This window comes from Rhipicephalus sanguineus, chromosome 1 (assembly GCF_013339695.2).
Source record: "Rhipicephalus sanguineus isolate Rsan-2018 chromosome 1, BIME_Rsan_1.4, whole genome shotgun sequence".
NCBI classification, from domain to species: Eukaryota; Metazoa; Arthropoda; class Arachnida; order Ixodida; family Ixodidae; genus Rhipicephalus; species Rhipicephalus sanguineus.
In genome coordinates, this window is record NC_051176.1 from 242,493,397 (window position 1) to 242,518,118 (window position 24,722).

Below are 24,722 nucleotides of genomic sequence, written 5' to 3' on the forward strand. Positions count from 1 at the left end.
CGCGCCGGCGTTTAGCCGTCTTAATTCAGAACAAGCAGACACGTGTGCCTACATAATTCGCGCGGGACCACCGTGATAAGTTGCCGCGAATGGACGTCTGCGGGTCGCCTTGTCACAGTTTGTCAAGCAGTGTCCATCGGGTGGCAAACGGAAAAGGAGACGCGCGGTGGGCCCACAGCCAGCCAAGGCCAACCGCTTAGTTATGCGGGGCTACATATGCGCATAATAAAACTGCGGTCCCGGCCGCTGTTCGCGCTGCGCGCGGGCATTCCACGGAGGGAGGGCATGAGAGCGCGAGACCTGCGAGATATTTCGTCATAGCAGCTTGTCAACTCCGCATTATTCGCCCAGTGCTGCCGCTGCTGCGAGCGGCCATGTTTGGCTGAGAAATGCGCAGCCCTACTGCCGCAGGGTGCGCATGCGCCGCTTTCGGCGAACGAATGCCAGCCACGAATGTGCTCCACGACTAGGGGCGCTGCCTTTTTAACCGCCGAGTCACTTCTTCTTTTGCGTACGTGGTGTTTTCTACTGCTTTAACGCCGTTTTTCTTGCCCTTTCAACCCTCACTTAATTTTTTTTCTCCCTGTGTCCCCACTTCATTCGCGCCGTAACGATGTAAAGAGGTCCCGGCCCGTCAACGCGACAGTATCAAATCCTCGCTCGCACGAAACGTGGGCGGCGTAGCGTGTGAATAGACGCAGGTATGCGAGAAAGAACGTGCTGTGCCTTGACAATTGCCGGCAACGGCCGACCCGACAGGCCACGTGGCGTCCTCCCGCGCGGGTTGCCTTTTGCCTTGCCCTTTAAAAATAAATAAATAAAAGAGAGCAGTGTCTTTGCGCCGAGGGAACGAGTCGCTCTTGTTACGCCAACTTCTTTCGGGGCAGCAAGGGCAGCAATAAGCAAGGTTGTTTATTCTCGAACAAGGAACGGCCGCATACTTAAGTACGCAGTCTTCGTTTTCCTTTAGAAATACTTATCGCGTCTCCTCTGCTCTCACGTCAGTAGTGATCCTAACTGCTACACTGTGCAAATACAAGCACGAAGATGCCTTCGCTTGCTCTGATAAGCTGGAAGAAACGTTGCATTATCCCCAGAATGCTAGAAGAGGCGCAATGGTTTGAGGTGGAATCAACGTAAGGGCTCGCCTATATGTATACAGGGGTGGTCAAAAGTTCCCAGGGCGCGCTGCCCTATGATTACATGGGACAGCTGCCCGGGAACTTGCGACCTACACTGAAAGAATAAAAAAATCGCTAGTGATGCATTTTTGTAGTCTCCGACACGCAGTTTTTGTTTCTTCTTTGACGGTAAAGCCGAATACACAAACGTCTTTGGTCTAGTAGCGGACAGTTTTATGCCAAAAATGAAAAAAAAAATGTATACTCGCAATTAAAGAACTGATTTCACCGTAAGAGCTGCGCATTAGCCGAGTAGCTGCATCTTTGTTTCAATGCCCGCGCTGTTATTGTCACTGAGTCGCTGAAACAGTTATCCTCCTGGCCCACTCTCCCCAAAAACAGGCTCCGAGCAACAGTCGCAGCGAACGATATGATAGTGAAGACGCCAGCCAATGAGAGAGAAAGTTTTTACGAACGACGACATCTGTAAATTCGACTGCACATTTAATAATTTAATGTCTGGGGTTTAGCGTCCGAAAACCACGATATCATTATGAGGGACGCCGTAGTTTTGACCACCTGGGCTTCTTTAACGTGCACCTAAATCTAAGCACACGGACCTCAAACATTTTCAACTCTATCGAAAATGCAGCAGCCGCGGCCGGGATTTGTTCCCGCGACCTTCGGGTCAGCATTCGAGCGCCGTGACCACTTGACCACCGTGGCGAGACAAATGTCTAATGTATGTACAACTTTTTAATGTATATGTATGTCGAATTAAACATATCTTGTGAATGTATACATTGTTTTGAATGTATATGTGTAAAGAAATATGCGTACGATAATATATAAAAACAAGCAAATATTTTGTGCCTGATAAACTGTATAATAAGTCGTGTCAAATGACGCAGGCTGTATTATTAATCTAGGGGTAAAGACCTCGTCAGGCTTGTAGAGAAGTTTTGTATTCTTCCTATGCTGAATGTTCAATGTTCAACATAATCGCGCCGGAAACTTTTGCTGCTTTAATGTTTCTTATAGTGAAGTAAGGTTACCACAGGACAAAGAAAAATTAAAAACCATCGGGTGATTCCGCTCTGTCTCCTTTAACTGAGTTCCTTTAGAAAGACATAGAGCCAAAATATTTATATTGCGCATGTTGGGCAGAATATATGCTTATGTACGTGCAGGAAAAAGGTGTAGGTTGTCAGTTTATAGATCTCTCATGAGAAAGCGGTGTATAAACAGTATTTTCTTCTCAGCCAATGTACAGTGTACGTCTTTCAGTACCTTTGGTACGTTTAATGTTCATTGTATCGAAAAATGGGTGCACAGTCGTCAATGTAACCATGGTCATGGTGCGTGTGTGTGGTTGATTCCAGGCGCAGGTAGTTGCGCTGAATAGTTTGTGCACTTATTTTTTATATTTATAAATCGTCATCAAAAAACTTTCCAGGTTTTTTTTTTTTTTGCTTGTTTCGAATGTTTAACGCTACTTTCTTGCAGGTTATATGTGGAACCAAGCACACGACTATCGACGCTGTAATATTGGGTATCGCGAGAACCTCGCAATCCAAGCCTGCTATACACCAAACTACCGGCGCCGCGCTCGCGCGCCCACACCGACTCCCGCCGGTCCGTTTCATGCACTCCTATGCGTCCGCGAGCGCGCCCAAGAGGTCCTCCCCATCGCATTCAGTTGCGCCGTCTAGTATCTCTCTGCCTCGTTTGCGAGCCATATCCCCTCGATCAGGGCGAGGCGCGGAGCGACGAAGATGCGGATCATAAAGCAGGGTACCCGCTCTTATCGCAACGTGGCCACGATTTATGGAGCGCCACCGTGGCATCGGTCAGGGCGCACTTACGGGCGTCCATTGGGCCCGGCGCGCAGAGCGTCCGGGACCACACCGGCGAGCGCTGCGGCGCGCCGGCTTGCGTTTTCCGTGAACTCGCATGCATACAGGCGCGCGCGCGCGCGTGGTGTCGGTGTTAGCGGAGAGAAGGGTGGGGGGACACCTCGATACCCGTGGAACTTCGTTGAGGAGGGTGGGGGGGGGATGTCAAGGAGGAGGAGTCGCAGAGGACGGAAGTCCCGAGAATCTTTCTGACACCCCACCTGAGTAGGTGTGGCCTGCAAACACATCGCACGCTTTTGCTGCTGCTTTCCGTACGCGCCAACTCGCGCACGCTTGCTCTCCCTCTCGGTATCCCTCGGAGACCGCGACGCAACGCTTGGATATGTGATACGCAAGGGCCCGCTCCACTTTGCGGGGGCGGTAAAAATATGGCGGGAAGGGGGGGGGGGGGGGGGGGGGGTCGAGACATCGCGCGACTTCCTCGCGTGCCAAGATCAGCGGGTTGTCCCCCTTGCGCAGGCGGCCCCCGTACAGCGTTCGGTTGCGCAGAGTCCTATCGCGCTAAGCTCGCGAAGAAAAGGCAGGGCACCAATGTCTTTTCATTCTTTTTACCCTGAATTGACAAACTCTCTAGCGACTACAAGCGACGTTCGTGCGCCTGAACATTCTTAAGACATGTGCATGCAAGATTATGCAACACCATGACTTTTTTTTTTTTTTTTTTTGCTGTGCACAAAGGAGGCAGACTACTTTTAACTTCTTTACCCTCTCTCTAAGAGCCCACAGTATGAATAATAATAGGGATCTCGTCCAGAAGCTGCGCGACGTCCTGTGTGGTACAACGTGCAATCTGCATTAGCACTTTCTACCTTGCACTTGCGTAACCTCTACGCTTATAGAACAACCGTTGCGAGTTTAGTCAAATATTAAGTGGAGTTAGAGGACGTTAATTATAGCTAACCGCGCGTTCAACGCCGCCGGCGCAGGCGCTACATCTGGCCTCAGCGGAGGTTTGGAGAAGGAATGCGAAGGCTGCAAAGTGCCACTTCGCAACCCAAATTCGAACTTCCAGCGTCTCTTGGCCGAGAAGACAAAGGGGTCGGAATTGCTATAACGAGGAGCCCGCTGGGCGCCGCGCGCCCTCCTAAACTCGTTCGAAATTGGGTTGTGATTCCGAGAGATAGCGCAATTCTGCTGTTCTTTACTTATTACTTCTTTTTATCGTTACTTGGTAGAAGTTTCGGAGGCACCAGAAACCACGTCCAAATCAATGCGTGCATAGTGGCGGAAAATCAACAGTCACTGCCAGATCAGACAATCCTTTCTTGTGGTCTATTTGCACCACGCTATTTATCGTGTTTATGATACTTTTTCCTTCCTTCCGTGTTCTTACGATTTCATTTCAGCAGCTGGCATCCCAACTATATAGGCACAGCCGTATACTTTCTATTGTCCTGAAATACTATTCCTACCGGGCACCGCGTTTCTAAACGGTAACCCCCCCCCCCCTTTTTTTTTTGGCCTCTACAGTTGACCAACGTGTTCAGTGGTGAACATATGTACTGCTAGTCCATAGGTCGGTAAAAATGTGGAGCTCACCCAGACTCACTCACGAAATATAGTTTGCCCTTAGAGCTCACTCGGACTCAGACTCACTGAAATTTTTCTCAGCTGGACTCACTCGGGCTCAAGCTCACCAAAATATCACTCACTCGGACTCACTCAGACTCACGGCGCTATCTGAGTCTGAGTGAGCCTGAGTGAGTCGACTCATGAGTCCGTTAGGGTATAATTGGCTTTTTTGACCACGGTGTCAATGCTCTTTAACACCAATATCTCGCATATTTGGTGCTCTACTTGGGGCCTTTTGATCTCGAACCTTCAAATATGAATTATCAGTGGTTGCAATCCAGTAAGGACATTTTTATTGAAAGTGGTGACTCATACTAGATATTTTAATCAAGAGCTTCCTGTGAAAGGGTTTTCGGGGGGACGGGGATCAACCTGCACCCCTCCTTCTACGTAACTCACGCCTCTGATTAATAAATATTGAGCTGGCGTATGAACGCTAGTGCTTTGAAATATGTGTGAGTCGGTGGCAGTATAAAGGTGAGCCGACATAAGGCTGATGGTGACGATGAAGTTATGTAGATAGAACCATAGGTCGGCAAAGAAGTGTGGAGCTCACTCAGACTCACTCAAGAAATATATTTCGCGCTTAGAGCTCACTCGGACTCAGACTCACCAAAACTTCCCTCTACCGGACTCACACGAACTCACACTCACTAAAATATTTCTCAACCGGACTCACTCGTACTCAAGCTCACCAAAATAATACTCACTTGGACTCACTGAGACTCAGACTCACGGCTCAATCTGAGTCTGAGTGAGTCGACTCATGAGGGAGTTCGCCGACCTATGATTACTACTCATCACGTCGCACCGGACAGCCAACATGCCGCGTTTATTTCTTGGCGAACCACTTCTATCGCGAATTATTTGCTCCGCGAGCCGTATAAGGACTCAATCGAAGTTTGGTTATATAATATTCTCCGCTCTGTGGCTTGCATTGTGTCATCCGAGTGCGCTAATTGGTGTACAGCTACACTTAAAGTCATGCTCCATTCATCGGCAGCTCCAACGAGCGCCTTTGTTCAGCTAACGGTATACAAATTAACTGCATCAACGTCATACATCTTGGTTGCAAAGCATATATAGTATAGAGCCCGCAAATTCCTACACAAACAAGTGCGGCTATAGCGTAGTGAACAGCGCAGCTAATTACCAGCAAAATTAACGCGGTCTTTTTGTAGTGAAATAGTGTAGTAGTTTCGTTAAATTCATAAAGATAAAGTAGACTGGATTACTTCTACGTGGACTTGCTCCTGCAGTGTTTGTCGTTTTACGTCATTTGTTCCCCGTCGACCTGAACGTGCACGAACTCTCGAAAATTCTACACGGAGGGCCTTGTGTTAAATTGTGGTAATTTCGAAGCTGATCTCGCCATATATCTGACGAGGTCTGATTGCGTGTCGCGCATACGTGCACAGTGTGCATGGTCAGGCTAGACAGGAAGGTGTTTATGCGCACTAATCTCGATACAAGGCTAATCAATTTGAATCATCCAATACTTTCTTCTCAAGGGGCTGCCCCGTGGCATCCAAAGCGGCAAATTACGGCGGCGTAATCACAACGAAGGGCCGGAGAACAAGCACCATTTAAGCAATAAGCGGCTATTAAGCTTGTCAAGGAGATCTGTCAAAGTCGTATCGCGACTGATAAGGCCTAATATGCTTTCAGCATGTAAATTAATGCCCGCAGGCGTCCAAGACACGTGCATCGTTGCCCCTAGAGCAAGACAGGATATAATAGTAATGAGCAAAAAAACATCAGCGGCTTGGCAGTTCGCTCTTTTGCTGCGGGAGGCCTTTCTGCGGCGGCGACTATTCCGGTGCCGAGAGATTCCAGTGGAACCACTGCGACCAACGCAGCGACCGATCGGTCCCGCTGCGCGCGCGGGCAAAACAAAGCCAAGGAGCGCGCGCGCGGCCGCAGCTTTAATTGGACGGCGTCTCGCCGGGCCGAGTGCGCTGCGGGCGCTGCCCAGTTGTCCCATCGATCATCATTTGGACGGCAGACGCTGGCAGAACGAGTGGCCGAGCTTTTTCCTTACATAACCGAAAGAGGGATGAAGGGGGGAAAACGCACTCTCGACTTGACGCCGCCGACAGAATGCCAGCTCAGACGTGCCCTGAAATTGCTATTTACTTACGCATGTCTTCATTACGCCTGAAAGCACCCCGTTTGCTGATTACTCGGCGGCGAGTCGCGGCGGTAGTAAGTAGACCTGGGCACGCGTCCCTCTCTTAGCGCAGCCCCGCGCGGAATTGCGAACGCGCGCGTTCATTTGCACAGCGTTATTGTGATGATATATCGCCCCGTGTCTTCTACAAATGTCGGCTCGGTTCTCACGCCGCAAGAGAGCATCTTTTCCTACGCGGATCTTGTCGTAATAAATCAAGCCTTCCTGCAGTCTGTTTATAAAGTCAGCAGGCGGCAGAGGTATCGCCGGCGCCAAGGAGCGTTTTAACGAGGAGACGACATCGCGCGCCAGCCGGCCGCCCCTCGCCGCCTCTCTCCCCTGCCGGGACGCGTGGCCGATTCCGCGGCTCGCGCAATCGAGGCACAACACCAGAGCAGCGCCGCCGGCATAGCCATCTCCCTCTCGCAACTTCGAATGAGTGAGGGAATGCATCTATACGTCGCTGCTCAGAGATTGTCATCGGTATATACATGCGGCGTGAACGACCCCGAGACAAACGCCTTCCGAAGAGTATCCGGAAGGGAGCGCGGTAAGCTTATCTCGCAGGCTTTGTCATGTCTACGTTTCGTATTAGCATCATTCCGCCGTATACCCGCGCCGTTTTCTTAGGGGGCAATAAATCGCGAGAGTCCAAACAAGTGTGAGCTCAAAGAGACTTAAAGAAAAGTGGGAATAGGCCTTGTAGAATACCGAAAACTTAAAATGATATGGGCCAAGGACGGTCGCTACTATCCCTGCAGAAACCTGGCTACGCAAGGTCTGTATTGATGTAATCGAAAGCGCCGCGTCGATCATCTTTAAGTGTTATCACGCCTATATCGCCATCGTGAGTGGCGGGCGCCCGGATGCCAGCCAATAAGAGACCCTTTACACAAGACAAGTTTAGAAATGTGGGCACTGGTCACCCTCCGGGGAAGCTCGCTCTGGCAAACTCGTACTCTGACCCTTAACCTATTTCTTTCGAATTACTCGAGAAGGGCCTGCGTTCACAAAGAGGTCTTACGCTAAACAGGTCTGCAAGAGAAAAAAATGCAGTCAGTCTTGATGCTGGACATGTCATTAGCAAAGGCAAATTGCAGAGGTCACTTGCGGAGGAAAAAGCTTTGACGATTCGGCGCAAGGTTTCAGGCACGTGTTTCACGGTGACGTTATAGCCTGCCCTGCACCATACGCTTAGATGCAACAATCATTTGCGCAATTATTCAGCACATACCGCAACACTCCATACAGTCCGTCTTTCTATCTTTTTTTATTTCTTTCCCTCTCTCTTCCCTTTTTCGTGGCATCGTAAAAACAATGTACAATCAAATTACGAGTTTTGAAGGGCTGTACTTTTTTGTGTTCTGGCATGCCATCTTCTTCTCAGGCTATCGGCTACGTTTCTCGCGGCGTGCTATGAAAACAGGTTGAGATCCTTCGCGTCCAAGTTTAATTATAACAACAAACAAAAAATAATCTGCTAATTTGAGCAGGCTAAAGTTTGGATGGACCTCTCTTAAGTGCCGCGAGTTGACCGGCCCCCTCTAGCTCCAATGGTAACTACAAAAACTCTCTGATTGAAGTGCAATCAGCGACGACATCGAAAGCGCTTCACACCAGTAAGATGACTGCGATTGTCTCGAAGTCGTTGACAGTCGTGGCCCCGGTGGCAAACAAACTAAACGATATAACTTAGATCCCTCCCCTATATTTGAGCACCGCCTTGTTTGCCCACTGAAGTGAGCTTCATTCTCGGTAAAAGTGGTCTTAATTTCTCCGCAGGGTCCGACGGAGCGCCTCCGCGTCCTTCGAGCCGGAAGGCATCATGCCGCCTTCGCACTTTTCAGGAATCGCTGGAGCCACACTGCGCGTAACCACGTCGAAACGCGACAAGTCCATTATCCAATTAACCGGCCCCTCCCTATCGCGCTTAGCGAGGGGAGGGAGCTTGGCCGACATGCGGTGCGGGCGCCTGGCCGCGCAGCAGCACGCCGGCGGCCACTGCGGCGCGCGGGCCGAGGTGCACAGCAAAAATAGACTCAGCGCGCGCATAGTGCGTGTCATTTCTGCAGCGTTCCTCCCTGACCACGTGAGGTGCGCCCGGAAATGAAAAGACAAGGGCCGCTGTCAGTCAACACTGCCAGGCCCGGATCCGGAATACTAGTCGAACCGCGCTCGCGGCGAGCGCGCACGCAGCGAGTGCCTCCTTGCTCCGACTTCATTTGCGAGCAGCACAAAACGAAAGCAATGACACCTGACACTGATGCGCGGCCGAGGCGACGCTGACCGACAAAGAAGCAGCAGCAGAAAACGCACGCGCGGGTATGCCTTTGCGCGCGCGAGAAGCGCCGAGAGGGAAGGTTCAATGACAGAGGGAACAGGCAGCAGACGGATTGTTTCAAGCCATGTCAGATGTCACGGCAGCCCTGAGTTTAGCAACGCGGCAGTCGGGGAACCAGACGTCTCGGGCCGCGATGGAAAGGAGGCGCCCGCTGCCAGCCAGGTTGTGCTCAATGACAGCTCGCTGCTCCCCGGGCGCAGCGCGGCGCATAAAGCACGCTTGCGGCGGCGCCCCGTCCCGGGGTTGCCAGGGGCCGCCTCGAAGCCGTGCGCTTAATCGGAAAGCCGACAAGCGAGAAACCGCCGCAAAGCAAACAAAACGCCCGCCTCTGCAATGCTTGTTGTCAGCGGATCGGCGTCTGTTTACGGCCGCGACGTGTTTGTAGACGTGCCTGCCGAGGAGGGGGCCCGCTGCCGTTTTTTATGTATTTTTTATTAGTAGTAGTAGTGGTTCATCTCCCTCTTCTGGCGCCGAAAGAAAACGTCGCCCTACCATTCTGCCGTGCTACAGCGGCCGGGCTTAGCGCGCCTCCACGGGCAGTCGACGAGTGACGGTCGTCCGATGCAGCGCGAGCCACGACTCGAACAAGGGACTGCGCCATGGTTACGACCTGCACGACTCCTTTACTGCTGCCCACAATAACCGCGAGTCCGCGACTAGCTGCTTCCTGAGACGTCTGTCGCGTCTACCCTCCACCCCGCGTGCCTGCTTGTCTGCATGTCTGTCGAAATACTCTTCGCGTTGTGCATCGCTTGCCTGTGTAATCGCCGCCTCTAGCGCCCAGTTTTTCTCATCGTGATTTGAGTCTGCGGTTGGGCGTTTCTTCGCGGAGCTCTCAAACGAACGGCTGCTCAGCTGTACAGACTATGCTGGGTGTTTCAAGAAATCTGTCCGAAAATACTCAAAGATAATGAAATACGATATTTTCTCGCAGCCGTCGGCATTACTTTTCTGTGGCGGCAGAGACCTTGTGATGAGTCGAGGTATTACTTGCAACGGTAATTACAAAAATTGCATTAACTTTTTTATATATAGCATACAGGCAGTTGGATCAAATGGGAGCATTCAAGTCCTTCCTGCGAAGAGCCCATTGCCGCTTTGAGATTAAAAAAAAAATTAGAAACCAGTTCCCCGCCTGTGAAATCTCAGTAAACGGCGGAGCTAGGAAGCAAGCGTCACCACCTGGCGAACGCAGATTGAGTTCTTTCTTTTTTATTTCTTTATTTATCTCTTTCTGCATCCTCTTTTTCTTCTATCTGCTTTCTTTCTCTCTTTCTATATTGGCCTCTCTTCTCCTTTCCCTTCTTCTAACCCTCACATCACTCCTCCTCACCCTCACTTTTTTTCCCACCCCCTTGCCATACCATGCATGGCTATGCTATGGTGTACCTCTCACCTCCTCCTTTTCCTCCTCACCCTTATATCAGTCCTCCTCACCCGCAGTTCCCTTTCCCATATACTCGCTAAACAAGGCTATGCCACGCTTTACCCTCTCCCCTCCTCATTTCCTTTCTCCTCACCTTCACATCACGCCTCCTCACCCTCACCTCCCTTTCCCACCCCCTTGCTATACTATATTATGTATGGCTATGATTGCTAAGAGCTGCTTGGCATATACCCGCTGTCTGTGGCGCATAAGCTCTACTATACAAGGCTACGCCTTGCTTTAACCTATACGTTGTCATACGATAACAATACGTTGTCATAATGCACCAACTTGCCCATTCTGCAGTACTTGCTTTAACCTCTTCCTTCCTCATTTCCTTCCTCCTCACTCTCACTTCCCTTTCCCACCCCCTGCTATACTATGCATGGCTATGCTATGCTAGGCACTGCTTGGCACATACCCGCTTTCTGTGGCGCATACCCGCCCAGTTTTCTGCAACGCCAGCCTTACTGCGAGCTTAGACTGCTCCGCTGTTGAAAGTGGCCGCTGGTAATTTTTTGCGGAGTGATGAAATTCGATCAGTGTCGCAGGCGAAACTGAAACGCCAAAGGGCGCTGCTGCCATGCTCTCCCGAGTCGTCCAGAATGAGCGAGCGTCATTATATCAACCGTCGATGTACTACGTTACGTGGCTGCGCGGGTTGCGCTTATCGCACGTATAGGTTAATGAGGATAAAACTAAGACCACTGCAATCGTTGTCGGAAACAGTGTCGTCTTTCTAGGTGTCTGCTAGGGTATGGCACCTCCACTCTTCAGTGTGTGCTATAAGGAACACGTGTAGGCTCTTGCATCGTCAATATCGCAATACCTTTCCATTCAGCTCCACTTCCTTATTTTACAGTTAATGAACACCTATATATATTGACCCCACTCGGGCAGGACGGCCGTCCCAGCTGCGAGTAAGCTTTGGAGAAGGGCGACGCGCATCACACCAACGATGCTGCAGAGCATATGCACCCACTGCATATCGGGTGGATTCTATAACGTGCAAACTCATCTGTCAACCGAGCATAGTGGTCGTCTTGCTCAAAATATAAGCACAAAGCTGGCTGAGTAGGAGCAAGTCTTGGTCTTGATGGCGGCTGTGAAGAATTATCGTACCGATTGTACGATAGTTGTACACGATAATTGTACACGAGTTGTAAGCGAGCCACTCGTCGAAAGTCCCCACCTCTCAACCATCCGTTCGCGTGCTCGCCTGCCACGTCCGAGTTCCGTCTCACCGGCTTTTGAGAGCCGACGCAATGAACTCAACGAGAACTCATGATGTAACGCAGCAGGGTGACATATTGTAAGGCACCAGCAGCAACATCCTGAGTGGCCTTAAATACCGGAGGTAGGCGAGGGATTTCGCGACTGTTTCGATCGCACTCGAGACGAGCTGCGCGAGATAAACGTGGGAAAGGGCCGACTTATACTCTTCTTCCTGCCAGGTAACAAAGGCAGGTCAACGAGCCATTCGTCGGTCTCTTTTGCTTACTTCCCTGCTTTTCATCATTGAACTCGTTACGCGTCGAACGAGGCGACCCGCAAGCACTGCGGCCTGCTTAAACCCCACCAAATTGCTGAACAAGGGCGCGTTATACAGGGGCGACGCGCCCGCGCGGCTCGTAAGCCCTCGGTCGGCGCTGATCTCTTCTGCCCGGAACACGCGCATCTGGTGACCCGGTGAACGGCGGCGACTCACCTGCGGGGGTGCGCGCCCGGACAAAAGGAGCGGACCAATCCCTCCGATCATCGCATGCAGGGCCGTGCGGCCAGAGCAGTGACTTTTTACGATCGCATTTAACGAGGACCGGACACTTTGCGCAACAGGATGTGCACGCGGTCGGGTTCCCCCGGAGCGCAAGTGTTTTTCGGTCGGGCTAACCGCGCGCGGCAGTAAAGGCGAGACCGGGCCTCCACCGCGCGGCGCCGTCTACTAATTGCGGCCGCCGCGAGCAGCACCGCGCGTGTTGCTCTGGTCTCGGCCGGCCTCTTAATACCCCGCGGATTAAGGTATACGGCCACGCGAGCCATACGCCGCCTGCTCTTTGACCGGTGCCGCCGCAACCACCATCACCGACACCACCATCGGGCAGGTTTTCATTGAGGATTGCGCTTCGCGGGTGCGTACTACACTGCGGAGCCGGAAGAGGGTTTATTTGCTCACGCTCGACAGGTATTACAACCGTGCGTGTAGCCGTCGTGGGAACGTCGTCAGAGAGCGCTGGCTGTGTATCGAAGCGGATATCGGGCTTTCCTACGCGGCCATATATACCATGCAGATCCCCGCTGGCTGTAGCCTTCACGCGAGGCCCGGGCGTGCTGAGGCATATATAAGCAGTGCCTATATCTAGTCCGTACGAGGTAGCGGCGCCGCTTATTACCTTAAAGAATAATTTTGTTCAAAACAGATTTCATACTACACAACAATGAACCATCCGCCAGAAGCAGCTTGCTGGGCGGGTATTTTCTAGGGATGTGTTTTATGCTATATTGTCGTATCATCGACCACTCACGTGCTGCCGGCAGGTCTCATTGATATTGGGCCCGTTTCTGGTTAACAATTCCTCTCAAATTATTCACTTTCTCGCAGAGCGCAGCAACGTTGCCTATAAAGCTTTGTCCATAGATGTAAAGTAGCTTTAGTAGTCCTTAAAACACGAAAAACTTTTGCCGATTGTCGAAGAGGCAATTTTCACATTTTATGTTGCAGCATTTCAGAATGAGTGTGGGCTCACAACGGGTGACTTTCCGGAATTGCTCAAGGCTTACCCGAACTCGACCTTTGCTGAATGGAATGGAAGTGTATTACTGCAAAAAAACTGGAGCGTACGTACATTGGCTCTTGCATAGCCCCAGCTTTAAGCGATCTGTTTCTTGCACACCTAGACAGGAAGGTCTGCGGCTGGCTATCAGAATCACGGGTTGAAAAATGCTTTCGGTATTTAGATGGCTATACCTTATTTTAATAGATTGTGATGACGGTGCTTTTGAATCTTCTGTTTAGGACACGTTGTCTACGTTAAAAGAGTGCCTAAGTCCGTTGTCGCTAACCCATGAAGTCCCGGAGAATTGTTCGTTGCGTTTTTAGACCTGAATTTACCCTTTCAGGTGATCACCTGTGTTGGAAATACGAACCACAGGCGAATAAGCCACTTCTGCCATTTCGGTCAGCCCACAGCAAGCTGGTGAAAAGGGCTATCGTGAACACCTGTCTTGGAATGCACTCAGATCCTGCCCTCACGTTGTTGACGGCAGCTTCAGAGCGCAAATAGCTCGTTTTGAGGAAGCTGGTTGCCCGACGCACCTGCTGATTGCGAAGAAAAAGACGTTGCGAAGAAAAATCAGATTATAGACAACAGAGTTGGCGAAGAACAGCCAGTATCAAGGCAGAAGGTGGCGGTCATTCCTTACTTACACCGTGTGTCGCATAGACTCAGGAAGATAGGCCTACGTTCGGGTGTTTCTGTTGTTTTTTCCTCACCGCACAAACTGCATCAGTTGTGTGCTAGGAGATGCGCTTGAAGCAGGTGCCGTGCAAGTGTAAGGGGAAACATAAAAACCATTTTGTTGAATGTGCCGACAAAGTCGTGTACAGTGTTCCCCTTTCCTGCGGTCTAAAACATGTTGGACAGACGGGGGTGATGCCTGAACATCAGGTTACAAGAGCACAATTTGAAGGTACAGAAAAGAAATGACGGGTTCCTTGCCCAGCACTGTGCTCAGTGCGGCTGTACTCCAGTGTTGTACTCAGTGCGGCTGTACTTCACCGAACCGTGGTCCTGGCCAAATATGCACATGATCAAACCAGAGTAATCATTGAGCCCTCGATTATTGCCAAAGGAAACTGTGTCAGCAAGCCCTCGCTTGCCTTGACCCCAAAAGAGCTGGCTTTTCTTGACAGCGTAAACCACGGTCCACACCTTTGATATGCTTTTCGTTGTTTTTTCTGTGCATTTGGGTATCATGTATTTCATCATGTCCGAAAAGTTCAAAGTTGGGCTAGTTGAGCTCAAAGTTGGGCTAGTTGGAAGCTTTACCTTATCAAATATTTCCAGCGCCTTGTTAAGAAAGAAGAGAAAGGGAATGAGGCAGAATGAGCGTTGCTGTTCAGCTGATTTCGAGTTATTGCGGGAGAAGTAAACACAGGAAGAGTATTGTCAGAATGCGTATATACCTACTGGCATATCGACATTCTGTAAATCCTTGTAGTTATAAAATTGATTTTACACATCTGCGTATAGCACGTAACCGCTGGACATAAAACTGGCGCAGCCATCATGTTTAATTCAATATATGGCATGTACAAATTCATATTTGTAATTTTTGCTATTCTTCGTCTCCTAATTAAGGACACATTGGCATGAACTGGTGGATTTAAAGCACTAACATCAAACCGTGTGCAAATCGCGCGCTCGGTGACAGTGCAAATGAAGAAAGAAGGGAGAGGAATTAGGAACCGAAATCACTTTCCCAGATGCCGTATTAGGGCTTCCGCTAGCGCATCAGTTAAATCGACCACAACAGCGTGTGACGGCTGTATCTTTCTCAGACAGACCCCGCAATAGGCACGTCTCTCTCGACTCACCAATGTCGGGTAGAAAGCGGACGAGTCGACGGCGAGGTTCGCGTAGTCAGCTGCTGCAGCCGCCTGGTCTCCGTAGCCGGCGTTGTAGAAGCGCGGCGTGGCAAGCTGAGGGTAGCTGGACAACAGGCGCGAGTCGTACGAGCCGGCCGCCGGCAGAGAGCACACGGGCCCGGAGGCCGCCGTGACCGGAGCGGCGCCGGGAGACTCGCCGACCAGCGGGCGCGCCGGTTCACAGCACGCCGCCGTTGCAGGAGACGGAGAGTGGCCCGAGCCGCCGCCGCCCATCAGCTGCACCATGAGATGAGAATGGTTCCTTTCGTTCATTCAGAACCACTACTCCGTCAATTAAGGAAAGAAGGTGACTTTTAACTGCTCGTTTTTGTTTGTTAGACACAATATTATTGAGAACTAACAGACAATAATGCCAAGGAAAGTATAGGGGGTGTTATTTGTAGTAATTAGAATATAAATGTGAAGAAAGTAAAGTGGACGAAAAGATAAGAAAAGATAAAAAGTTATCTTTTCGTCCACATTACTTTCTTCACATTCATATTCTAATTACTACAAATGACACCCCCTCTACGTTCCTTGGCATTATTGTCTGTTAGTTCTCATTAATACTCCCTCAATTAAGCACACAGTCCTAGGGACGCTCATGCGCACGTACAGGGTATCGTAAACGCAATGAAAAACACTCAGGGAACGTTCATGAAAACGTTCTTACGTTTGGCCGGTTAGTGGGGGTTGGGACGTTCAGGAGATACTGTGGGAATGGCAACCATATATAGTTGCCATTCCAACGGCAGCGCTCTTGTTGAGGCATAGACGAATTCGAAATAACATGAAGCGCGAACACGGGCGTTAACGCAAAACATAACAAAATATAACAGCGGCCGCGTTTGTGCGTGGTTTGTGTTTTTAGCGTTTGTCCATGTGTTTTTTGCAACAAGTTCGCGGTCGTTGAAGTGATAGTGGTGGACATATTAGTAAAGGCGGCCGGTCATTCCACAAAAAAAAAAAAAGCAATTACGAACAAATTTTTGTGGATTCATTTCAGAGCCCACATGACTTCCGCGTGACTTCATGTACAGTTTCACTCTACGTATAAGGACGTTTAGTCGATCTTTTGGGCCGCCGGCCACTCAGAAAGCAATTATCACGGTAACAATGTCGCAGACGGCGCTCTGCAGGCTGCAGGCCTTTGTCTGTAGGCACAGTGGCTGAATGACGCAATGACATTTTTTTTTTTTTTATGAGAACAGTTTACCATTGGCTAGCCACAAGCCGTTTTGTGGTGACCTGAACAACAAACTCTTCTCTCTCTGTATGTATATGTGCACACTGCCAACTTCTCTCCTTCTCATCTTTCGCTTCTCTTTCTCCAGTGCTGGGCAACCTGATTAAGCTTCCTTCCCCCTACCCATTATATGTTCTCCCTCACTCTTCCACCGATTCTGTTCCCGTCATTCCCAGCATGCCTTACACCTCTTCCTGTTGGTGTTCTTGAGGAACACTCAACTTAACCAAAATTTGTGAATGACTATTTTGTGTATACATGAGCGTTTGTGACTGTACCTGCTATTTGTGTGTATATGTGATCATTGTATAGGCTATATCATAGTCATCGTGCGGCCGACACCTGGAGTAGCAAGCCAGGCGACAAACCAGGCTAACCTCTCCGGGATTTTCATTAAAGATTATTATCTCTCTCTATATATATACTCTCTCTTTCTCTCCTGTAAGAAAGCACACAAAAGACATCTGTTCCCGCATTTGGTCGCTGGATTTTAAGGTTCCTCTCTTCTTCTACATGTCAATTAAGTAAACACAAATGACGCACTAATGCGCGTACGAAGTTTAATGTTGTTCCTAAGTCACAATTTTGCCGGTCGCTTCTCAAAGGAAAATAACCGTTGGGTGACAAGCACGCCCTAGGCTCATGGTGCTGTCAATCTTGTCAAACGCTTCTCATTTACGATTTATTCCCCGTCGCTTCTGCGGCATCGTATTTTAGCGTTAGGATGGCTGGGCCGTAAAATAAAATACAATAGAAAATGCAACGCACGACGCACAGTTAAAAGGGAAAAATAAATTTACATTTAATGATCAAAACCTTATTTACAACGCAGCACTCATAGCGCAATGGGTCATACGCATATTCGCTCAAATCGCACCGCTAACACGCATAATCGCACAAATCGCACCGCTCAAACGCACAACCGCTCAAATCGCTTTGCAGACTCTTCTCGTTGCTCGCTCTTCTCTGTCTCTCTCGTCCTTCCCACGCTTTTCGCTCTCGTTTTCCCGGCCACAGGTCCGAGCACACAAACGCGCACGTTGACACAAACACGCATACACACAAACACACACACACACGCAAGCACACAAATGGTTCCACGAAGTCGGATGGTCCGGGACCGGGACCCAGTTCCACGCATTCGAGGAAACTTGGTGTCGAACGCCGAGCCGTGCACAAAGGCGCAAATAGTCGCGTTTCACCCCCTGTGCCAGCGGCACTGTAGTTGTCTCGAGCAATTCAAAGCCGTGCTCATCCTCTTGCATTCGAAACAGCAGAGCGAAGTAAAATGGGGCTGCCTCCTTTATTCTGCCCCGGCGCCCTGCGGCGAAGGGAGGCTCGCCGATCTCAGCATCCCATAAACAAGCAGGAGGCCCCTTCAAGCGGCTAACGAACACTCGCATGACAGAACACACACAAAAAAAGAATAAAACGAAACTCAAAGATGTAGAGCAGTCTCGCATAGCTGTTAACAGATCTTAGCTATATTAGACGAACCCTCTCCATCTTCTTCCTCAGGCTCGCATAAAACGCATCATTATTCCTCCCACGCACCGGTGCCTTTATGTTGCACGTTGTAAACCCTGCCTCACTCTGATCGGACCATTACGGCCGTTGCATATAGCTTACCTTGCCGCCTAAACGCTTACACCCACCAGTTTGTTAGAAGCGGCTTGTTCTGCTGGCTCAGAATGAGCGGAGCCAAATTTCCATAACGAACGCATTGTCTGCCATCCTGCGGCCTCAATAAAGAAGCATATAAGCACATTCTGTTTGCACAGCGCTCTTCGATACAGCAGGTAAACCGGCGCCTATTGGTATATGAAACCCTTCCCCGTATAAGGTTTAATGATACGTGGTCCTGGGCCCTGTAACCGCCAAAAAAAAAAAAAGCACTTATATACGCTATAATTACTCCCGAGAGGAAATTTCAGCCATTACCGATGCTGGACGTATCATGAGCGAAGGCGGCCAGCAGATGCGAACGTTCACTTACGAACTAAGCGCTTCATGAATCCAGGCCCGAATTCACAAAAAAAGTTACGCTTGAAATGCTCTTAAGAGCATACTTCAGCCAATCCTGCCACTAGACATATTTGTAAAGCCCGCTGGCCAATGGAAAACAGCCCTTACGAAAGACAACCTTGGTGATTTTGGCCCATGTTGCCTATCCCTCTCCGCCCTTCTTTTCATACCTTTTCATACCTTGTATCCTATGTCATACACGCGTAAATACCGGGGGAAATAGAAAAAGGGGTTCGTATACAACACGGAAAGATATACACTGTGTACAAAGGCGACGGGGTCGCTAATCGACTAGCGGTGCGAAATACCTTGTATCCTATGTCATACACGCGTAAATACCGGGGGAAATAGAAAAAGGGGTTCGTATACAACACGGAAAGATATACACTGTGTACTTGCATAAGGCGACGGGGTCGCTAATCGTTCGACTAGCGGTGCGAAATACCTTGTATCCTATGTCATACACGCGTAAATACCGGGGGAAATAGAAAAAGGGGTTCGTATACAACACGGAAAGATATACACTGTGTACTTGCATAAGGCGACGGGGTCGCTAATCGTTCGACTAGCGGTGCGAAATACACAAACAATCAAGGTAAGGCAGAATGCACCTACGGTAGACAGCAATATCTGCAACAACCAATGAAAAAGTTAATGATTATCGGCAAGAGCATAATATTCCTCACATACAATACATAAAGTCATGAATAATCCGAATGTCGTAATACGAGTCTCCTGTTTATTCAAAAGACCAGGAAGTAAAGGCGGCAAGGCTTAGTTTAGGAAACGACTGTACACAAAGAGATGCCCTTCGAAGTATCGTTATTGTTTTCGTTGGTCAGGGTGCAGTGCGTGTGTGTGTGTGTGTGTGTGTGTGTGTGTGTGTGTGTGTGTGTGTGTGTGTGTGTGTGTGTGTGGTGTGTGTGTGTGTGTGTGTGTGGTGTGTGTGGTGTGTGTGTGTGTGTGTGTGTGTGTGTGTGTGTGTGTGTGTGTGTGTGTGTGTGTGTGTGTGTGTGTGTGTGTGTGTGTGTGTGTGTGTGTGTGTGTGTGTGTTGTGTGTGTGTGTGTGTGTGTGTTTTGCAAACGAACCTGAAACTATATCACTGTCTTCTGTCCTGGCGTGTATTAGGCTACTTCTCATTATCTTAAGAGTTAAGAGAAACACTTTTCAAAGTTCCGTTTCCATAGCCTCGGAACTTCCCACACTTCCCCGATTGTAGCTCGGAGCAGTTGCGCTGGCCTTTAGACACAGAAAAATTTGCCTTGCTGTGTGCGATTTTCTTCTTGACACAAAAAGGTTACTGCGCTGATTGGACACTTGAACGCGATGGCGTTAAGGAGCCGGTGTTGCAGAAAATGCGGTGTCGGTATCGGCGGTCTTGTCCGTGGGTGAAAAATCGCGATGGATGCAAAGACTACAAAAAAAAAAAAACCGACTTATCCCGTCGTAGGAATCAGTATAACACGAAAGTGAAAGGTGTGTTCACGGAAGTAGTTTATTGTGCATTGTGCATTGATATACGAGAGCTTGTACAGTGTCTACTGGTGTTTGGCTATCACCGTTTGACGTGGATCCACCCACGTTGACGCCTAGTGGCACATCCCCATCCTGACGACTAACGACCATGATCATGATTTAACCCCTGTGGTAGCTGAACTTGTTACCATATACCTGGACACAGCATTTGTTGAATCCCCCGCAAAGGTGGCACCAATAGGCACATAATAAACACTGGTACTCGATATGCACTCCTGCAAAGCGTTGTCATTGTAGGAGAGGACCAGCAAGGTGTGCGCTCCCCAGTAGTATAGGGTAACCTATCATGCATACCATACCACACGGCGCTTCAGGAACGCCGGAGGCAGAGGTTCGTAGCTTGAGCTGCCAACGCGCGAAGGCGTTCCGCTGGCGTGTGTCTCGCTCCACCAAGGAGCGACATTCGCCCGTGGATGTCGTCACCTTTCTGCGGCGCTTATTGCAGCGGTTCTGTTAGTCGGTGCCATCGCACTCGAAGCAGTAGGCGGCGGAGAAACACCGTCGGTGCATGTGGAAGCTGCACATGACAACGAGCCGTCAACCTCTAACACGACGCGAAAGGCAAAGGACGTAACTGCATCTGGGGCGCCTCCTCAATACTAGCGCGGCCAGCGTTCCTTCGCTGGCATCGAGGTGCCCTAACTGCGTCGTCACGGAATCGCTCTCTATTGGCGCTAGTTAGTGTCATGACGCAGTACTTAACTTCACCGCTCCAGGCGGCCACACCGCCCCGCCAACCAAAAGCAGCGTGCGAGAGATAATGTGTGGTAGATATAAGGCAACAGTTTGTGGAGCCTCGTACATATACGTTGGTTGCGCAGTGTGTATACAGCACCGCGCACCTATCGTGGCGGACCGAGAGGTCGTGGGTTCGATTCCCAGGTGAATCGTGTCAATGAAACTTTTTCTTATAGTTTTTCTTTGTCACTCGTTAGTGTGTATTTTACCAGCGTCATCCGTGACGGAAATACGTCAGTGAAGTCTTGGTGGATCCGACATAAAATACTTTCGTGTTAAAAATCACGCTTCGCGCCGCAGTCCAACCCAGACATATTGCGTGGCACTCAAGTGTTCTACCCCAGAACTATATGCCAGTGCTTGAAACTGCTTTGGAAAAATACCCCATACAGGCGTCATTTTGGGCGAGGAGACGCGTTAACAGACGTAATATTGCGTGGCAGTAACGTAGACAAGCACCCCGGCATCATGTTACGATATCCACCATGTGGATATCGTAACGAATAGTTTAAAGCTGTCCACCCATTACAAAGGGCCCAACCATATTCATTATCCTCATCATCGGCCACAGTATCGCAGCTACATAGGTGCGCGTATGACCTTACCGACGCGTAGTGGGTACTTCACTACTTCGCAAAATGATGAATTATGGCGTAGTGGGTACATCTCAACTGCAGTTGAAGTTGGCACCGAAGGAGAGTACGGCAAATGTCACGCGCACAGACTTTCCTTTTCTCATGGCACGGTTTAGGTGTCCACCGAGAAGTGAAGCACGGCAAGCGAATCAGAAGCCGACGCGAACGAAGTGCGAAACGCTTAGCACTCTTATGTGCTAAGCGTCCTCTAATTTTCTTTGTGCTATTTGAAGTTGGCATGTAATTTATTAGTTTCAATAATTTCTTTGCAAGTCATCTTGATTTGTTGATTTCCATTTCTTTATCTTTTCCTTTTTATCTATTATAATTCGTTTTGTTTCTGCTTGTAGACTGCTGAAGTAAACGTACTTTTTATTCCTCTGTCACTCATTTATAATCATAACTATTTCAACAACTATATTTATTGTTATTGCTGGCGCCCTTCTCGCCATTTCTCATTTTTCCATTTACCGCGCACATCGTGACCGATTGCTTGTTGTGCTCATGTAAGTACCAATCCATGGTTATGGCCATCACCATCATCTTGAACGATTATTTGTTTGTGTGTGCACCACTGCTGGTAAAAGTTCTTATGGAATTGTAAATTATGTGTAATACGATTTTTACACATTTCTCAATTTATATATAGCCATGCATAGTGGTTAAGTGATATGCACCTGCAACTTGCGTTCTTGTACCAGCGAGAAATCGGCAAATTTATCCGGAGCCTTCCATTGTATGGCATTTTTCAAAGACTTTCAATCCGACGTGACCGAGTCAATCACTTTGTTAGTTACACCGAAATCTATGGTGCTTTTGCGCTTTGTCTGACATCCGGTATGCCGACTGCAGTGTGTGTAAGCATTAATAAACCGAGAAAATAGGGGATCTGAGTGATCACGGGCTTTTCAATTAGCACGCGCATCCTGGTTGAGACATTGTATTATGTGCGCATGTATGTTTACACTTCAGGCCTGTGCGCGGTATAGAGCCGCGATCCAGCTTCTGATTGCGCATTTTACTAAAGCATTATTAGGGATCTCCCTTCTGTGCTAAACACACACTGCGAGTTGCCGTCTCTTTATAGAACGGCTATACAAGCGTCGTAAAAACAAGAAATCAAGCCAAGGCACTGAGGCTGCAACGCAGCGAACCGTCACTGACGCCTCCTCGCCGGTAAACAAAAAACGTCCCGGGGTCTCTGGGCGCATCGAAACGACGCGTCACGGCGGACATGGAGGGAAGGCGGCGCAAACGCTTTCGCCGCGCGCCGGCAACTAATAGAGGCGCGAAAGACAGCATCAGAAGAGAAAGGGAGCGAAAGACTTTGACGCAGTCAGTGAAAATTGAGAGAAATCGCTGCTCACGCTTTCCTGCATCAACACGCGTCTTGCGCGACATTCTTTCGTGTCATGCATTAGGTTCGCCTGTCTTATTTGCCGAGTGAAGCGGAACCGGAAGCGCGATCAGACGGAAGTTGACGGGAAAAACAATATGGCACAGGCCGAAGCGCAGCTGCCGGCCCATAGGCCGTGACAAATTACAACAGAGCCAGTGGACCGCCCTTTTGTTCCATCCCTTCGCCCCCATCCTGACCAAGGACGACGGCTGCATCGCACGATTGAAGCGACAGCGCCGCGACTTCGGCCCTGCGGATTAGCCTGACGTAGTCTCGGGCTCAGTCAAGCCCGCTGTTGCTCCTGCTTCCACATCGCGGCGCGCCCCACTCGTCACAGCCGGGTTCCTGACGAGCCATCGTTGGTGCCCCCTATTGCTTTCACCCATATACACCTCCCCCCTCCCTCCTCCTTTTTTTATTCGGGCAAGCACGCCTGTTTCCTGCACTAACCGCACACTCAGCCCACGGCGCCTGGATCGGGAAGTTCACTCGCAATTATTTGCAGGCTCAACCCGCGCTTGTAGCATGCGATGCAGCCACAGATACACGTGTTTGCCGGCGGCATATTCATGGCGTGAAGGATAGGCCCGAACGGAACGGTTCCTCGAAGAAAACGCGTTGAGAAAGCCAAACATTTTCTGGTGTGCTGTTGCGATCTTCCATATTGCAAGAACGACGCATAGCGTTACGTTCGTTGACGTTCCCTTGGATTCCCCAAGTGTACGAACGCGTCTCAAGGACTGTTGCCACGCATAAGCATGGTTAAACGTTTAAAGTAATGTTTTAAAACTACGTCATCATATAAAAATTTAATGATTTTATCTCCTTTCAAAATTAAGCAATACGGAGACCGGTTCGTCAGCCGAAAGCCTCGGTAAACGAGGCGTGATTTGAAAATATGGCCACCGCCAGCCTTCATCGACTTTGTCGCAGTGCTTCGTAGTCGACTTCGATGCAGTACTTGGTCGACAGGCGTTTCAAGTTCATCCTCCAGGATATCGATTCCAAGTCTCTCTTCAAGTAGCGTACTTCGTTTGTTGACAGCTGCACATCCCCTGCATCACTGTAGAGCTAGCGAAAATCGCGGCTCGTAATCGGAAAAATAATGTTTTTTTTGATAAAATAGGATAATCACTATCATTAGGCACAGAAAAAGAAAAACAAAGAAAGGCGACACAAATACCACAGCGTAATACTTCCATGTAATGCCCTCTCTGAGGGCATTCAAGGGTATTTTTATTTTTAAACAAATCGGCGTCGGTGTTGCGGTAAATGCGAGAGAAATGCGTTAGCATTAAAAGTCTAAGAGTGCGGCACCAGCGAACTAGAACGCCGCCAATAGTGGCGCAGGCCTCGCACCTCGACGGTGCATGCACAAGATGAGACCGACGGCAAGCCTTGTGCAAATGTTCCAGGCGCCTCAGCGGCCTGGATTGCAAGAGAGCATCGGTATATAATAGAGTCCCCGAGTTCAGATACTTCGATCAGGACATCTCATTTAGTTATGTTTATTCATTTGTGTATTTATTTACATACTTCATGTCAGCGTGGCCGCCCTTAGCCTCTTTCACCGCTTTTTCCGCCCAGCGGCCAGCCCCCATTCGCGGCTGCGCACGGCTGCTGATCGACTCTGGACGATTTTTCTGCGCTGACGGTCGGATTGCTAACGCAATAATGAATGTAGTTTTACAAGGATGTCAAGGTTATAAGAGTAAGATGTTACATGTTTCTGTTCTCGAGGCGATGGCAGTCGTCGCCGAGTGATTTTGCGCTTAAAATTGCACGCTCGCATTTAGTAGAAACCGATGTTCCGTCATGCGAGTGGTTTTCGAGGTTAATTTTGCGTCGGCCATCTGCAGCCACGGTGGCTATACTCAGGCGACGACAAAAAAATTTAAAAAAAAAAGAAAGACAAGGGGGAAGGTAAAGGAGGGGGGTTGGCATTGCACGC

At 49.5% G+C, this 24,722-nt stretch overlaps 1 protein-coding gene across 1 annotated transcript in view; it reads right to left on the minus strand.

The window, feature by feature from the left end:
• The window catches only part of LOC119375430 (iroquois-class homeodomain protein IRX-6), a 161,018-nt gene that overhangs the window by 82,936 nt on the left and 53,360 nt on the right, over nt 1-24,722 (minus strand). Inside the window, exon 2 of the mRNA XM_037645610.2 lies at nt 15,141-15,428. Coding sequence (XP_037501538.1) covers nt 15,141-15,428 — 288 coding nt within the window. The remainder of the gene's footprint in view (nt 1-15,140; nt 15,429-24,722) is intronic.